This window comes from Notolabrus celidotus, chromosome 2 (assembly GCF_009762535.1).
Source record: "Notolabrus celidotus isolate fNotCel1 chromosome 2, fNotCel1.pri, whole genome shotgun sequence".
Taxonomy (NCBI): Eukaryota; Metazoa; Chordata; class Actinopteri; order Labriformes; family Labridae; genus Notolabrus; species Notolabrus celidotus.
This window is the reverse complement of record NC_048273.1, coordinates 16,828,536-16,847,503: the sequence shown is the minus strand read 5'-3', so window position 1 is coordinate 16,847,503 and position 18,968 is coordinate 16,828,536. Positions and strand designations below refer to the sequence as shown.

Sequence of the window (18,968 nt, the reverse complement as noted above, 5' to 3'; positions counted from 1 at the left end):
AGCAAGAGATTGTTTCATGACATCAGTCAAAGATAACTTAATGCAGAAGATGAGAAAAATGTGCCGGTTTCCTCATGAACAGCTGCCATAATAGACCTCTCAGTCAACATATTGTGTAGTTTGTACACATAGAAAGACTCACTTCTCCACAGGGGAAAAACTCTTGCTAACTGTCACCATTATTGAGGGCCTCTCAAAGGGACCTACTGAAGATGATGCACAGTAGCTGAGGCAGGTTCAGGAGGAGATGTTGAAAATAGCAATTACATATTCGTACATTGAACAGCAGTGAGATGATGTCACTGTGCTCCCGAAAAAGTAAAGACAAGATAGTGAGGAAAAACAAGGGGTCGGCAGCAGATTTGATTTTTACTCGACCCCAGCAGTGTTATAAAATGTGTTCTGTTATGGACGCTGTGAGTGTGAAGACTGTAGAATCACATAAAAATATCACAGCGTAAGTGTGTAATATAGCCTACAGAAAGAGAAGCAAAGGGGGTTATTTATGCTGAAATCAGGCATCTCTTGTTTTTTTGTGTTTGACTACAATTTGTATTCATGCATGTAAAAATCAGAGCTCCTCATTAGAAAAGAAAATAACTTAATAAACCAGCACGACGGTAAACTGCCTGCAGTATTTCAAAGCACAGCCTGAGACTCTGCAGGTTGTAAGTCACAGTTGACTTCATATTCCTGTATGCTATGATTTATGTTGTTCCATATGCCTCATTATTTTAATGCTGCCATATGAAGGCCACCCATTTGCTTATTTTGATTTCAGTGTTTGAAGTGGAATAAAGAAAATTGGCAAGAAAAAAATCGTTAATTTCAAACTGGACTTCTCTCACAAGTGTTTACCTAGTTCGTCTATGTGTGTGTGTGTGTGAGTGTGCTTATGTGTGTGTGCGTGTCCATATAATGTTGCCTGTGTGTTTGTGTGTGCGAGCACCACAAATAGTGGGATTGAAATTAACGGCGGAATTTACTGAGCATTTATGTAGCGTGACTGACAGCGTGCGTAGGCGAGCGCGTGCGACTGTGTGTGTGTGTGTGTGTGTGTGTGTGTGTGTGTGTGTGTGCTTAAACTAGTGTGCCTGCGTGTGTCTGTGTGTATGTGTGCAGAATAATTGGGACTTCAATGCCCACAATCCCCACAGACTCCTCAGCTCCCCTCCGCCCACACCCATTCAGCGGCAGGCTCGGCACGCGATAGGCCTGATAGCTCCATGACATCAGGACCCAACGTGGGGTACCTGTGGAGTGATTGGTTAAGGCGAGCCCTCCCTTCATCCTATCAGAGCCCTTAGACAGCTCTCAGACAAGGAAGAGCTTTTAAGGTGGAACCGAACAATTGCTGGTATCAATTTCTACAGTCTAAATTGAGACATGTATGTATTAAACTTCTCCCCTCGCCTGTAGAAATGGTTGTTGGTGTAAGAAAAAGGAACATTGCACGGGTAGTTACCAACCTTCAAGTGAACTGGTCTGAAAGTGAGTTCAGCCGCCTTCAGAGACACTTATTTTCTGGTTTTGAGGGCAAACTCAATGTTATGGTGTTATTCCTTCGTCTGCAAACACGTTTAACAGCTGACATTTGTTTTGTTAGTAGGCTATAGAAAGTATAGTTAAGTCTTGTCACGGAAATGCGTTGTTTATTAACCAACAGTCAAACGTTTGGAAACACCTTCTCATTTTTATAGAACTACTTTATTATATTTTATTGTATTTTATATTTAAATTTTCGATATTTAAAAGCGGGAAGAGAGAAACAGCATCTCGTTTCTCCTGCATGTCTCGTATATACAACTCAACTCTCAACTCAACTTTATTTATATAGCACCTTTCATACATAGAAACATGTAGCCCAAAGTGCTTCACAGAGTAACAGACAGTAAGAAAACAACAGCAATGGTAAAATTATAGAAGGCATGAAAAAAGAAGAAATACTTCAAAAGAAAAGAAAATCAACACAGTAGAATTAATAAAATAAGTAAGAGTGGAAATAAAAGTTAAAAATAAGGTAGAGTTAACGAGATCAGGTGAACACAATAAATAAATAAGATAAATAAATACATGTTAAAACAATGGTTTAGATAATAATGATAAAAATAATAAAAATGATAATAAAATAATAAAATAATAATAAAAATAATATTAATAATGATACTGATAATGCAGTCCAGGGCTAAAATAAATTACTTCACATTAAAAGCTAGATTAAAAAGGTAAGTCTTAAGTTTACTTTTAAAAACACCCAGAGAGCTCGCCGTTCTCATGTCCAGAGGCAAAGAGTTCCACAGCCTAGGAGCATAAAAACAGAAAGCCCTCTGGCCGACCTGTGTGAGACACACGAGGAACATTTAAAAGGGAAGCATTCGAGGACCTCAGTGATGGGGCTGGAACATAAAATGACAGGAGATCAGTGATGTATGGAGGAGCAAGGCTGTTAAGAGCTTTAAAAACAATACAGTGAAAATTGACAATAAAAACCTTTGAATCTTGAATCTTTGAATCAAGGGTTTGTGTTTATTTTAATTATTTGAAACTCTGTAGATTAATACCGAAGACATTAAAACTATGAAAGAACATATATGGAATTATCTAATGAACCAAAAAGTGTTAAACAAACCAGAATATGTTTTATATTTTAGATTCTGGAAAGTAGCCTCCTTTTTCCTTCATGACAGCTTTGCACACTCTTGATATTCTCTCAGTCTGCTTCATGAAGTGGTCTAGTGGAATGGTTTCTAATTAACATGTGAGCCTTGTTAAGAGTTCATTAGTTGAATGACTTGCCTTCTTAATGTGTTTGAGACCATCAGTTGTGTTGTTCAGAGGTTAGTACACAATGGATAGCCCTATTTGACTACTGTTGTAATCCATATTATCTCATAGTTTTGATGTCTTCAGTATTAATCTACAATGTTGAAAATAATAAAAACAAATAAAAACCATTGAATGAGAAGGTGTGTCCAAACTTTTGACAGGTAGTGCATATATAAAAAGTTAATGGCGACTGTAGGTTAACACAGACAATTTAATCACACAGACAATTTTTCAAGGGTTGTTTCATTGTAGGCCACTATCCTTCAATATACTTTGTTGGAATCTATCAGACCACAGTTTAAGGCAATTATTTCAATGTTGCTTAAATACAGCATAGGCCTGTGGTCATTCTTATGAGGGGCTCTTTATTGAACCTACATGTTATGTGACTTGACATTAATGAGTGCTGTTATTCTTCTAGAAATGCTCACTCTTGCATTTTTCTGTTATTCACAAATCTTGTGGTAGTCAGCTAATATCATCTGGAGGGATTTGGGGGCAGCGATCTCAGTGTCATTACTCTACATTTGCTTACAGAGTAAAGTGTCTCTCTGTCTTTAGGGTGCTGACCATTTCTCTGAAGGGGCTGCCTCTCATCTGTGGATCCCCTCTGCCCTGTATCCCTTATCGTCCTCATGTAATACTGAAGCACAGGTGAGAAGCTTGCACCCTTTTCAGTAATGTCTGTAAAGAGTCTAGCTTAGTTTAGCCTTAAACTTCATAAATGACGTCCTTGTCATCCTGCACTTCAAATTTAAACCAATAATAACAGAACATCCAGTGTTGTGAAAGATTTCCCTTGTTGCTGCGGGTACAAAAATAAACATAATTGATGGCCTAGACGTTAATGTGACAGCTGTCACATTATCTCCTAAAGAGATAGAGTTAGTTGGCATTCACATCGACAGTTTGTGCAGGTGAAACCTGACAAACATGCTCAGCACCCGCTACGTGCTTTGGATACATGCTATAGATCTAGACAGTTTTATGAAGTTCTCATCTGAATGCATTTGTATGCTCTGAACTGAACTTATGGACTGTGATAATCTCTGTGTCTGTTTGTATGTCTGCCTGTCTATCTCTTTAAAACCCAGGGTAAGTAGTCAGGGGACTTATTACCTGCATAATCCATTCTAGACAATTAGTTAATGCTGATTAGTAAAATGAGCTACAGGGGAATGGTGGTGGGGGCAATGATATGGTGAGTTGTGTTGTGTTTGTCTGATGGGGAGATTTTGAATAAAAGGAGACTGGAAAAAGAAGAACAGGAGAGAGGAAAGAGAGATTTTGTAGTAAGTACACAGAGAAAGCGTTCAGAGTGTCAAAATGCAACAGATTCATTCTTTTGGGATGAGAAAATTACTAACAAAGTTTTATGGGAATGCTTACATCAGACTGAACTGTTCTTTTTTCATCAGACTAGCACTGCTGCTGCCATGAAGGCTCGGGGTTTCAAAGTTGAACGTCTTGTGCTTTTCTTTATTTAAGCATGTTCTCTGTGTGTTTTTCAAAGATGTCTTTCTGCTGTCTGAAAACATGCAGGTCCGGTAATTCAGAGATGATAGATTGTTGTGTGGGTGTTAGACATCTTCAAGTCTTCAGCTCGGTGTCAGTTGCTATAAAGACATAATCACAAGAGGACACAAATAACAGCAAGTGAAACGGCATCAGAAGAAGAAGCATGTCTAATGATGAGGCGCATTCTGTTCTTGTCTTTGGTTGGCGATGAAGTCAATACATAGTTACTGATTAGCTGAAATATCAAATGGTAGAGATCAGACTTTGTGACATGTTTTACTATTATTAGATGCATGTAGGAGACATACCGAGCTACAAAGACAATGCGCAGTTACTACTTTTCTAGCAGTAAAATGATCTTACTTCAAATCAAACAGTGATGTAATTTCAAACAGGTTTGCATTTACATTCGAAGAATACAAAGTCAAAGTCTTCTTTATTGTCAAAAACTGCAGTATGCACCAGTCATACAGAGGATTTCTCTCTCAGACACTATCAACAACAGCAACAACAACAACAACAACAACAACAACAACAACAGATAAACATTGGACATAGCTAGAAAAAGACAAGCTAATTATGTATTATTTAGATTCAGAACAATTTAAGCTCCTGTGAGGGGTTTTTCAACTGTTTATGAAACAGACTGAATTGAATACTGATGCCGGAGTAGGTATAAAAGAAAATGATCAATTGCATGCTACTGAAAGAGCTGTTTTCTATGTTTAACTCGCAAATTCTCTTCATAAATGACACATTTCCCTGTTAAAAGACAGCTTGATTTCCTTTTTTCTTTAAAGATAAATTCTTACACATGTACAGTTTAAAACTGGCAAAGGGAAAGGAGGTACTGCTTTGTCGACAGGGGCGCTGAAATCGTCACAAAAGCAATAGTTCCTCACAGGACCTTTAAGTGGAGCTAATAATTTACATGACGTTTCCTCGACAGGTCCAAGAGCTGTCACACATATTTATTTTCTTATCTGCATCCTTTACCCCTTTTATCCAGATATATTTTTACACAAATAAGGTTTAACCATCAGGTCAGATATCAGGAAAGACACTAATGTTATAGTCACAGGGTAGAGTTAGAACAAACTTTACTGACTTTCAACAGGTTAACTTAAGCCAAAATTGGAGTCCCCCAAAAAGGATCCATAGTGTCTGTTATTAGACTGCATTGGATAATAGGATGTCTCTTTGTGACCTTAATTGAGGCTTTGGGACTGCCCTCTGGCTCACCCTCTTGTTATCAAATGCTGTTTCTGTCTTACTGGAAACCCTTCACGGATGCCAAGAGCGACTGTGTCCGATTTTTACAGTGTCGGATTAATGGCTGTTTGATCAAGTTCAAAGGCAGAGCTACCCTGGATAAACTCATTATATACAGCGCCAGAAGACGGCTGGGCCAGTCTGTTGTGCTGTACATAGAAAGGCTTTAAATACCAGGTCTTATAGGTCCATTCTGGGCAGTTCTGTAAATAACATGTGCACCAGAGCCAGCAGTCAAAAGTAGGCAGGTGGACATTTATAACCTGCTGTCGCTGGGATATTTGTGGGGTGTTAGAGCAGTAATCCTCAAGATACCTGTCTCACTGATCATGATGACATATTTGGTGGTGAGTGGGTGCTGTTGTGGTATTTCAGATATCACTGCACAATGTGAGACTTCCAATTTACTGTATTTATTGGTGGAATGTCTATTGAAGGAGCTGGCCTAGTTTTTTCTCTTAATAATAAAAAATGAATCACAGTTGCTGCAAATTAAAAGATATAATGAATCACTTCCTGATTAAAAGACTGTCCATCAATGCATAGCTTGACTTGTAACCAGATTTTTTTTGAATGTGTTGCAGCCCGGTGAGTCATACAGTATGTATAGACCTACCCATCAAACTGAACTCAGCATAAACATACTTTTCCATTCCTCTTTGGATGAAGTTTCTCAGCTCAGCAGGACTTAAGAGTTGATTATGTGGTCTGATGTGATGATGCTTTCACACTTGACAAACATCTGGATGCAGTGCGTGTCATACCACATCCAGAGGTGGTTTCAAAGAGGCAGATAAATGGCATTCGTCAGTGGATCTAAAGTGTGTTTACACCTGGATTTATATGCCATTAAGCAAGATCAGATAGCCCTCCAAAAATCTGAGATGCATTTCAACGCAATGTGTAAACTGTGTAATAAACTTATCACTCTGAGTAGCTGTTACGTCTGTATCTGCAGCTGTGTGTATGTGTGTGTGTGTGTGTGTGTGTGTGTGTGTGTGTGTTGAGTCAGTGTGTCCACAGAGCTGTCATAAATTTGTGTATGAGTGCCGGAGCGTTTGTGTGCATGAATCTCGATTCATATCACTTTGAGCCTAAGTCTTTGTGCATGACTGATTGCTTTGTCTGTCTGACCACAACTGAAAAGAGATCCATCTCTCTCTCTTTGCCTCTCTCTCCCTCATCCCTCCGCCTCTATCTGTGTTGCTTGGTGTCTCTATCTGCTCAGTTCCACCTTAAGAGGAGCTTTAGCAGCCTGTCGTGTTTGTGTTGAAGCCAACAGGCACAATATATTACAGTCTAGGGCTTGCTGCTGAAAAGCCCGCTGGATCCTCCACTGACCTGCTGTTCTTTCCTGCTTTCTTCTCGTGTTTTTTTCCACATTTAGATTAAAAACAAAGCTCTCTCTCTCTCTGTCTCTCTCTCTCCCATCTCCCATCCCTCCCTCCTTCTTCTTCTTCTTCATCTTCTCCTCCTTCATATCCTTCTTCTTTTCTGCGGCTGCAGTCAAGGCTTCAGCGTGTCAGAGAGAGGGTGAAGAGGAGGAAAAAGCAGAGTGGAAGACTATTTGGACCGAGCTGAGTGTGTGTTTACATTTGTGTGTTTCGCCATTGGACGGCTGGGTGAAGGGGCACAAGAAGAAGGAGGAGGAGGAGGAGGAGAAGAAGAAGAAGAAGAGGGGATCCTGCTTGGATGAAATTCTCTGTGTCATGTCACTACGTGTGGACCTTGACTGAACACAGATTGAGGAAAAGGAGAGAGACACCGAGAAGAAGACAAGGAGACAGAGAGATTGGAAGAGAGGAGGAGAAACTGAGACTTTAGAGGAGAAGAAGGAGGAGGGGGGGGGAAGGAGGCAAAGTCTGGAGCTCAGTTTTTATCATGACACTGTTGGATAAACAAGGCGTCGGATTGAGCGCTCTTCAGTTGTGTGTCAACAGGAATTCTCACTAGAAGGGAGAGAGTGAGGAAGAGAAGGAGAAGACTGTGAGGAGTAAACAGAGCTGTGTGAGCAGGGAAAGGACTTTCTGAGTGTGTGAGAGAGTGTGTGTTTGTGTGAGTGGGTGTGTAACCAGTGGAGGGCAGAGGAGTGGAGGGCCAGGGGACTAACCTGGCCATCAAACGGACTGGCAGCCTCTCCTCTCCTGGGATCATGTACCCTCAGGGAAGGCATCCGGTAAGTACCTCCTCATGTCTCATTCTCCTCTTCTCCTCCCTCTGTGACTCTTTTTCTGTCTGTCTCTCTGTCTTTTTCCGTGTGTTTCTCTTTTCCCTCTATCACTTTTTATGTCTCTGTTTCACCTTGTCACCTCATTCTCCCTCTGTCCTCTTTTAGCTCCCTGCCTCTGCCTGTCCTGGCTTGTGTCTTTCCTCCTTTTCCTCCGCTCTTCTTTCCCCATGTCTCTTATTTTTCACCTGAAGTCTTCTCTTGTCTCATCTTTCCTTCCCTCTGTCCATCTTTCCCAAGCCTATCTCTGCTGCCCCTCGCTCTCGTTTAGTTATAGGAACTGTACTGTAACATGAGCAGTGAGACATGAGGGGAGGGGGGAATGTTTGGACTAAGATATTCCCTGTTATGTACACACACACACACACACACACACACACACACACACACACACACACACACACACACACACACACACACACACACACACACACTCTGTCAGCTGCAGCCAGGTGCCTTTGAGATCTTGTTGATGGTCCGCTCTGTAGGTGGCATTTAACTGAATCTGCACCTCTCCACTTGTGTGTGCCCATTAGTCGTCTCTAGGTGTGTGCTTATGTGACAGTGTGTGTGAGTGTGTGCATGGAAGTGTGTGTGTTTATCTGTTTAAATGTGTGTGTGTGCATGCATACGTGCAAAACGGTCAGCACAACTGTCAGCTGTCCATTTTCTCAGTTTAGTTGCCAAGCAAATGCTTGCACACACACTAACACACACGCAGGCTGTTTAATTGATAGTTTAATTCCACTTAATTCGTTTCCATTAAAGCTAAAAAAGGTCATGAGTGCACCCAAAGTACATCCCCTCTAAATCCTCCTTAAAGTCCCTTTCCCTCCTTGAGTTTCAGCCTTCAGCAGCAGTTAGAATTTGCTGTTAATTTACCTGCCTGGCTGAAATAAAGGTTAAATACATAGAGTCAAAAAAAAGGCCCAGAAGGATGAATGACAGCTTAGGCTCAGTCTGGCTTAGGCCATTCGTTTCACAAGGGCCCCGGTTCGGTTGCTATAATCAGATTTGGTTGTCAGTCTCTTTGTATCTGCTACAAATGGGTCAGTGGCCACTTTGCCTCGCAGCCAGCCAGTCAGCCAGCCAGCCAGCCAGCCAGCCAGCCAGCAACTCAGTCATCCAGCCAGCAAGCCAGCCAGCTAGCTATCACACAGAATTATGAATGACATTTTCACAAGAGGAAGGCATGAGGAATCAATTATATGTACAGAGAGAATGCTAATAAGCCAGCCGCTGGAAGAGATGGTAGAGAGAAACAAGAGAGAAGTGAAAAACAAAGGAGAGAAAGTGAAAGATGTAAGAGCCAAGAAAGGAAAAAAAGAGAGAAAAAGAATTCTTTTAAAAGGCACGGCCGGGGGTGGAGAGAGAAATGAAAATGAATGAGAGATGCAAAAGAAGAATAGAGTGTGAAAATTCCTCTGTTCTCTCCTTTAGAGGCGAATCAGAGAGCTTCCTGCTGCGAAGCTCTGCGTTTTTGATAAAGTTCAATCCCAGATTGAGCCAACTCCAACCGATCGATAGCTTCTATCTCTCCCCTTCTATCTCTCTCTTTTCTTCTTTCCCCTATCCTTTAGTGAAACTTTATTTCTGGTGTTGCTATGAAATATGATCTGCTGAGAGGTGTGAGGGTGCAAGAACAGTTGTGTGAGCGCATGCATGTGTGTTAGTGGTTTGATGCTGTATCTACGTACATTTAGAAACACGAGTGTGTGTTAGTCGTCAGTAGTTCATAACTGGGTTACTTGTAAAATATGTAGTCCATCCAGTTTCTTTTTATCAGCCCATGTGCTTTCCCACTGAGAGAATGTAACTCCTGTCAAAACTCTCCTTGCTGGTGCTTTCAAGGATCAGATATTTCATAAATCATCATGTGAGGGAACAGTTGCTTGAAGACATGATTAGGAAGTTTCTTATACTCAAGATATTTGATTTATATGATATATAAGAAATATGGTTGATATCCCGTCAGCAGTTGGCTTACAAAGTTGGAGGAAGATTCTCAACAAAAGATTTGACCGGAACAAGATGTGCCATACAGAATTGTATCATTTTAGGAGGATATGCCAAATCAACATCAACAGACAAATCATTTAGTGTAAGCAAACATGTTTAAGTGTGCTGTATCTCTTTAAGATGCATACTCGCAACTGCATTACCACATCATAATAACTCATCCTTGACATAAAACTGGAAATGAAAAATCATGGATGGTTTACAGATTGTTCATTGAACCAAGCATGGAGTTTATCTCAATGAACTATATAGAGTAAATGACAGAACAACAGCTTTCCTGGGTGAAGACAGAGCTTCCCTTGCAACTGGCTGCAGTATGGGTCTTCAGGTCGGCCTCCGCCATTTCAACAGACGTGTGTCTAACTTTAAAATTAAAATACACCTTTCCATCATTATATCTGTTATTTTGGAGATTCTTGGTTTTGATAAGTTGATTGATGTTAATGAAATGTTGGATTGACAACACTTCGGACAAATGCGGCCTCTGCTTCTGCTTCAGGGTCCACAGCAATAAGTGTCAACATCTGATTAACGCAAGAACCTGTTCTGCTGTGCACTGTACCGACCTGAGGGATATTTGACATTTCATTGGATTGTTAAATGTGTGCTCTACACATGCCTTGGCATCAGCACAATATGTCCACAACCATGGAAGCAATATTTTGGCTTCATATCTTATGATGGGAGAAGATGGGTTGCAGTGTCCATATAAAATATGGACGTAGTATCCGTGACGTCACCCATCTGTTTCTGAAAAGCTGTTTTGAGGCCAATTGTTGGTGGCAGCCATATTTCTGAGTTTGAGCCTCCTAGCCAACAGCTACAGTGTTCCCGCAGTCAGTTTTGCCTCTCATTGGATGACTCGTAATCTCAATATCTTCAAAATTGCTGCGTTAGTAAAAAAATCAACCCCCTCACAGTGTGAGCCGCTCGAGAAATGAGCCATCCGGACTACACTCATCTTTTGTACCAGGCTGTTAACATGTTTATTTCTGCTGTACAGATCGTCTTTTTCCCATTCATGTGTATGTGACTTCCGGTACTTCCAGAGCCAGCCTCAAGCGGATCCTCGATGAACTGCAGTTTTTAGCACTTCCGCATAGGACTCATATTTTTAGACCGGGGGTTGCCGCTTGGTTATATCCCACTAACTCTTATATTATAATAAAGATGACCGTCTACTTTAAATGAGGAAAATCTGCGTAAAATGTAAAAAATAAATTACTCATTGTAGAAAAATGGTTGGCAAGATAATATATTCATAGTACATTTCTTATAGAGTTTTCTTATAGAGTTTCGCATCATCTAAATAAACAACTGCACACTTGTTTGTAGTCCCACTCCAGCATGTGCATTCACTTAACAATTGTTTTTCAATAGAGATTAATTGTCCCAGAAGGAAAATGTGAGAGGTAATACCAGAAAGTCCACAGTTGTGCACAGTTATCTGAGGCCAGTCCCTTAGAAACCCTCTTAAGGGTTCTTGAACTTTGACTTATAACTCACTGCGTAAACTTGGATTATGATGTAAGTCCTGCATCCCTCACCACAGTCACACTGTATTACAGCTTGTAAATTGACTTTGACTTCAACATTTATTTATTTTTGTCAAAAAACATTTTGCACACTGTGTGGCATCTCAACACTGAAGCCGCACACTTCTCCACACTGTTAGAAATGACTCAGAAATATGTGAAACATCATAACAATGGCTGTCAACACTAGTGTGGCTTTAAGTGACTCCTCAGTAAACAGACTTTAACACTGTTTACTCAGTATGATTGTTGTTTCCCGTCCATCAAACATCATGGTCCACTTCCTGTCAGTGACACACGGCCAGGGAGGACAGAGCTGCTTTAAAAATATCTCCTCTCAACCTGTTGTATCCCTTTGGAAACGGTAAGGAAGAGGAAATATACATCCACAGCCCGAGCAGTGGTATTTTTTTCTTATATCAGTGCAGGAGACTTTGTTCTCCTCGCTCTCCGGCAGGAAAAGGTTAAAACCCAGGGCTGATTTGCCAAGCGAGCGAGCTGTAATTGGTTCCACTGGATTTTTGTGGCAAGCGTTATCAGAACTGTGTAAATGTGTGTGTGTTTGTGTGTGTATGTGTGTTTTTAGAGTGTGTGATTTCCTTTCATGTAGCCCTGACTCTTTAATGCTTTCTGAGTGTATACCGCTCTCTGTTTATGGTGTGTTGCTGTGCTTGTTTGGTTAGATATGTGTAAAGGTGTGTTTATAATGTTGTGTGCCTCTCCTGTGAGAGGTTCATGTGTGTATTGGCTTGAAAGTGTTACATGTTGTTGTGTGTATATATATATATATTCTAGTGTGTGTTTTTATGTGTGTGTGCACTGTGTCAGTGTTTGTGTATGTCCTTTCTTTCCTGTTAATATGCTTGTGTGTGTGCCAGCAACAATAACAATAATCTTGCAGTTCGTCCTTGACTGTTGCCGTTAATGTTTAGGCTCTTGATTGGCAGCCAAAGATAGAAAACTGATTTACTCTGAATTTTCATGGTAAAGAAAGATATCGCTAACATCTGACCTGCAAACAGGACTGATCAGATTTAAGACTCACACTCTCACACACATTCAACCTAACCATCAACTTTGAATATAAATTGATGCAGGTACTACTAACACACTTTTACCTAAAAATCCAATATTTAAAGCTGTCTCTCTGGATGTTTATTCATGTAAACCAAAAATGATGCCCAGACAAGGTGCTGCTGTTGTAGCTGCAGTCCAGAGTTGGCAGACAAGACTGTTTATTCAATGATAAAGAGAGCCTCAAGTTTTCTTTGTTTAAGACTTAATATTCTGTTCCTAAATTGCAAAAGAAATATTTCACAAAGTGATATTATACATCAGTAATCCAATCTGTTTTTAACATTATTATTACATCAAGCATGAGCAAATCCCTAATCCCCTTCTGAAAACAATATTCTATTGTATTGTAATGGTCAGTTTCACACATAGACTGTATAAATAATGGACGTAGTATCCGTGACGTCACCCATCTGTCCATGAGCGCTGTTTTGAAGCCAATCGACGGCCTTTATTGTGACGTAAAGGGGCGGAGTTTAAGCCTCCTAGCCAACAGCTATGTGTTCCCGTATGGGAGTCAAGTCAGTCATGTCTTTATTTGGGCAAAAATTTGTAATCTTAATATCTTTTGAACCGTCGCGTTAGAAAAAAAAATCACCCCCGTACAGTGTGTGCTGATAGAGAAATTAGCTACGTAGAGCCAAGCCGTTTCTTGAACCAGGCTGTAAACATGTTTATTAATGCTGCAAAGATCGTCTTTTTCCCATTCATGTCTATGTGCTTTCTGGTGTTTCTGCAGCCAGCCTCAAGCGGATTCTAGATGAATTGCAGTTTATAACACTTCTGCATGGGCTTCATATTTTGAGATCAGAGGTTGCCACTTGGTTCCACAGAGCTTCCAGTCTAGCCAGTTATGGATAACACATTTCCAGCAATGACTTCCTTTTCCATGTGTTGTCATTGTTTACAATGGGGATGTTCCTGAAGCGTCTAACTTTCTAGTTGTCTAGATTCCGACTAACCAACTAAGCTAAAGGTAAGAAAACACAACAAAAACAGTTAACAATGAGCACAGTCCTCCATAAAGGTCCAAAGGTATGTGCTGGTTACACATTGCTCAGGTTGAGTAGTTATATGCCAGTTTAACCAAAAACAACCTACATACAACTTTATCTCAATTTTCTAGAACAGAATACTGCCAAACCAGAGCGTGCTACGAGATACCATCTGTCATCTGTGCTCGTTTACATCCGTGTAGTTGAGCTTTGTAGCATTATGCTACTTGCCTTTAACCTGAGTCACGGCAAGTGGTGGGTGGCTGCACTACAGCTTAAACACAACATTTGACCAGCATTTCAAACCTACATTGATAAAAATATTAATAATTTGTTAAATTAAATAATACTCAATAGAGCTCACTAGTAAGGGTCACAATGTTTAATCATTCAGTCGACTAAATGCACAAATTTCTTGTTTGCATGTCAACTCAAAATGTGAAATATACCTCGACACCAGAGTACCTGCACTAATTAAAGATTTTTGTTCATAGAGATTTATAGATATGATATATGTGTATAAATCGTATGTGCTTTGGCAACAACATGTCTTTGTTCATGCCAATAAAGCAAATTGAATTGAATTGAATTGAATGGAATTGAATAGAAAGCCAAATCATCATCACATGACCACAAGCGGCTTCTGACATTGCATTATAGCCATTGCATTCTGCTTTGCTCTCCACATGGACTTATTTCCTACATGCAGCCAAAGCCTGCTGATGTGCGATTAGTTAATCAGACTACAAGTACACTACAGACAGAGACCAGAACATTTCCAGCACCAAAATCCAGTCTAGAATCAACAGATTCTACATTTGTATGCATAATCTGTAAATAAAGATGACAAAAGAGCATTATTTTGTTACTTCCTGCTCCAATATACATCTCATCATAGTAACTCATCTGTTGATTATTAGAATGGTGTATGGCTTTAGAAAGAAAAAAGAGAGTAAGGCATGAGAAGAAAAGTGCGCCAGTGTGTGTGTGGTGCAATCTGAGTGTTGGAAATTAGTTTAAACCAGGATGTATAACCATGTCTGTGTGCCTTAGAGTGTGCATTGGGAGGGCTTCCTCTTCTCTGGCCATGAACAGGGTAACACTTTAATTTTACAGCCAAGTAAACAAACTTGTGCCAAATATGTGGCCACAGGAAACACATATGCTGCATTTATGGGGGCAGAGCAACATCAAGTGTGTTTGTGTGGTTTTTCTAAGTTGGGTTTCATGTGTTGGTGTATGTAATGTACACGAGATTGCATCTGTAGTTAATTATTAGGCAAGGCAAGGCAGCTTTATTTGTATAGCGCATTTCATACACGAGGGCAACTCAATGTGCTTTACATTAAAACATTAAAAGCATTGGAGACATGCATTCAGTGCATGTTGCATTGTGTGAGTGCTTGCTAATGTAAGTATCGAAATTTTGGGTATGCAACTTTGTGCTGTGTACTTTCTGCACACTGAACCTTTCCTTTTTTGGCATCTAGCGGTGTCAGGCTGTTTGTCTTTTCCCCAACATTTGTGGCTGTAACGAAAGCCAGGTAGGATAAACAGCACAGCAGATTTCTGTCACCTCCCACGGATGACATTCTCCCCTCCTTTTCTTTGTCCTCATCTTGTTTACATTTAATTTCATCCTGCATTTCAGAGGCAACCTCTGTTAAATGGCAAGAAGTCAAGCAACAACAATACAGCTGCAGCAAGATGGCCAGCAGAACAAGCAAAAAGTCGTAAAAGCAACCGAGAACTTCATCTTCAGCCTCACAGATTAAGTCTGCACCCTGATTAAAAACACGGGCCATTTCCTATCCTCAAATCCTGAGTTCTGTTTTCTTTGTCATTAAATGAAATGATCAGAGAGAGGCTTGGATGAAGTCCAGAGTCTCTTTTGGCTGCCAATCTTTGCCTGATTTGTAATCCACCGCTGGCTTAGTAACTGACGGGTGAGCTGCAGCATTAACCGACTTTCTCTCTGAAGGACTGACTAGACTGACTGGCTGTTTGACTTTTAGCCTACTGGTTTGTTCGGCACAACATGAGGGCCACTAACAAAGCTTTTTTGTTTGGATGCTAGCAGTGAGTCTCTCTGAAGTTATCAAAGCATTCAAGTTGTCTGTCTCTAGAAAGAAACTGCCATCAAGTGAAAGAAAAATGTGGGGGCTTCATAAAAAGATGGCTGAAATGTAAGTTATATTCCCTCTCTTCCCTGCGGCTCTTCTTCAGTCTGCTGTCCTCACTCAGTCCAAACCAATGAGCTGTTGCTTATGTTCTCTGCTGCTCACTTCAGCAGACACAAACACACACAGACGTGTACACAGGGGGGGCTCTAACACTCATCTGCCACACTCTGTATTTCTCATCTACTCATGTGCTTTTTCCTAAATATTTCACCAGCCAATTATTATTTCATGTGCTATCTGAATGTGTCTCTGCTTGTCTCAGAGACACTTGGGCGAAAGGAAGAACAAAGGGGCAAAGGAGGAGAGGTAAAGAATGAAAGGAGAGGAAAAAAGGAGGGAGGAATGAAACAAAGTAGTGAGAGACAGAGAGGGCACAAGAAAGAGAAAATGTTTTGTTTGTAGGCGCTTTGTTCAAATGAATGCGTCCATGCATAGGCATGCCTGCTTATACCGTGTGAAAGCTCATGTGTTGGTAGAAAGTATGCCAAAGGCTTAAGAGAGAGACAGAGAAGACAAGCAGACAGACCGAAACAGCTCTTTCCAAAGTAGTCTGAATCACGGCTACGTCTGAAATGCCACATTTTTATTCTTCCATAGAACTTAAGAAAGGAAACAACCTCCATACAGATGTGCAGTTTCACAACTTGTGCATCCCTGTCTATTCAAACAAATACTAAAATGCACATTACAGAACCATTCATGTAAAGTGGACTATTACTACTATGTATCCAGTATGCAATTTGCAAAGAAGCAGTTGCTGCTTTTTTTGTTAGAATAAGTTAACACAGTAAAACACCTCTCTCTTCATTGTAGCCTGGTATATTATACACACAGGTGTATAGGGCGCAGCTCACTTTTTAGATGATAAAAAGGTAATAAACTGCGTCTTATATCTCAAGTTTTAATGTATACTGTTGCTGCTGCTGGCTAGAAGTTTTTATGTTTGAACAGTTTTCCTGGCCCCCTCTTCGTTGTGCAATGATGTGAACAGAGCCCAAAATCAGGCACTGGTTCTCCCGCCCCAAAATGTGGCACTACATGCAGGGTTGTATATGCAGCTGAACATGAAACTGGCTCAAAAAACAGCTTGCTTTGCACACATGTAGGCAAAAGTAGCATAATATAACTCCCCGTATTTGCTGAACCACATCTGTTAGAACAGAAAACAAGTTAGCAGCACCTGTGATTTGTTATTCAAGCTAACTGCTGCAAGTCAAGGCGTTTGTTTTCTTAAGAGGGTGTTTGTGTCATTAATTCCAAAAGCCTCATTTTCTGCACCTCACACAGACATACAACCTCTGTATTTTGGATATCTAAAGTGGTTCACAGCATTTTCAAAAGCCTCAGTATTTAGGTTGTTGTATCCTGGGTAAAAGTAACACACATTACCGTGGATGGAGACCCAGACCTGCATCTGTTTCACACTTAATGTCTCATTCATGCAGCTCTTGCCAGTGGTGGAAAATAGGCAGCTGCTCTAATAGAAAACATTACTGTGATGTTCAGACAGACAGGGAGACAGGCTGACAGAGAGACAGATGGGACCAGACTGACCTAATATTCTGACTGGGTGTTGAAAAGAAAAAAAAACTAAATATAAGTCACAGGAAGAAATCAAACAGCAAGATGGTTGTAAAGTCTTTTGGGGATGCTAATTGGGGCAAGGAGGGGATGAGGTAACATGAGAAATATGGGATACGAAGGCTAAATTAAAGCAGGACACGGAGGACTTCAAACTTTTTCACTGAAAAACAAAGGCAAAGTCTGTACCAGACAGACTGACAGGTGATGATTACAACCAGTGTGTCCCACCTCCATCCTGTTATGTGATACAGCACGATGAGCTTTAACCGCCACTCCTCTCCAACCCCCCACCCACTCACCACCACCACCACTATAGATAATCCCTCCTAATTCTCTTCTGGCTCGTGCCGGCTCGACCAAATTGTGATTGACTTCTGTCCCACATGGTGTCCATGGTGTGTGTGTGTGTGTTTGTGCACAAGTGACCCCTCCCTCCCCTCCGAACCCATCCCATCTCACCCCCCTTCTCAACCTCCACCTCCTAGATTAACCGGATCAGTTTAGGGTTTCAGGATCCCCTCTGCTGGCTGCTATGGTGCTTACACTCACAGACACACAGACACACACTTATACACATGCACCCATGAAAACACAGGCGGTAGGCTGTTTTTTTGGCCCTTTGTGATACGCTATTGGACCCCTAACAGTCTGAGCTGCCATCTGTCACGATACAGGAGAGACCGAAAACATACACACACTCAAACAGTAAATGTTTGGCCTGGCGTTCATACGGCTTGACATAATGACGCATCCCTCATTGTCAACGCTGAAGAAAAATGGACATTTATCCCCTCCCCTTTAGTTACCTATAGCTATAAGTGTGCATGTGCAAAAATAAGAGCCTCCCCTTTACTTTAAACAGACAGAGAGTATTTCTCTTTTTGCCTGGAGACCTTCAAACTTTGTGTGCGTGTGTGTGTCTCTCCTTTTGTACTTTATCATTTCTTTCTCGCTCATAAGAAGTTTTGTTGCTCCAGGTTCCCTGAAACTCATTCAGGGAGGTGTATCTTGCTAATCAAAGAAAGACAGTCTTGAGTTTCAGTCCATCAGATGAAAGAAATTCAAATCTCTCTCATCAGCCCAGTGCAGAGGTCGCCATGTTGACACCGAGGGCTGCCACGCGCAGATCTCTTGTATAATCCTGATCTGTGACTATGGGCTTTGTTATATGACTTAGTGCTGCTGATGTAACTGGCCAGCAGCACTGTGTTAGCGTGCGTGTGTGTCCGCATGTGTCTGTGTGTGCATGTGTTCACGGCAGCAGATGGTGGGAGCAGTATTAGCACAGAGCGATGGACGGTGCACAGTGTGGAGCGACCAGGCTGTGTTGACTACAGCTAGAGACTCTCTCTCTCTCTCTCTCTCTCCATCTCTCTCTCCATCTCTCTCTCCATCTCTCTCTCCCTCTTTCTCTCCCTCTTTCTCTCTCTCTCTACGTCTTCTCCCCATCCCCTCGGTGTCAGACGGATGAATGGCTGGCTATCTCTCTCAGTCAGCAGCCACGCTGCTCTTTCATCATCTGTCTCTCTACTCGTTCTTTCATTCCTCTGTAAGGATGTCAGAGTAGTCTATCACTTCCTCCATCCCTCGGTCCATCCATCCTTCTGTCTGACAGACGACTATCTATCTCCCTTCCACCTCTTTTCTGCCCTCGTCAAGCCCCCCCCCCCCCCCTCTCCCCCCCATCTCTACTCTCCCTCCCTCTCTCTGTTTGTGTGTTCTCTGTGTGCTCGTG

General features: G+C 41.3%; 1 protein-coding gene and 1 long non-coding RNA gene across 3 annotated transcripts in view; both read left to right on the top strand.

The window, feature by feature from the left end:
• Positions 1-1,350: 1,350 nt before the first annotated feature.
• Positions 1,351-6,549, top strand: LOC117806570. Its single transcript, XR_004629693.1, has 3 exons — positions 1,351-1,491; positions 3,388-3,480; positions 6,201-6,549. It is a non-coding gene; the product is annotated as an uncharacterized LOC117806570 (long non-coding RNA).
• A 349-nt stretch (positions 6,550-6,898) lies between these two features.
• tle2b (TLE family member 2, transcriptional corepressor b) overlaps positions 6,899-18,968 on the top strand; it is a 99,179-nt gene continuing 87,109 nt past the window's right edge. Inside the window, exon 1 of one of the 2 annotated variants that reach the window (XM_034675507.1) lies at positions 6,899-7,792. In XM_034675507.1, coding sequence (XP_034531398.1) covers positions 7,769-7,792 — 24 coding nt within the window. In that variant the 5' untranslated portion in view covers positions 6,899-7,768. The remainder of the gene's footprint in view (positions 7,793-18,968) is intronic. The other variant, XM_034675517.1, reaches the window with a different exon arrangement.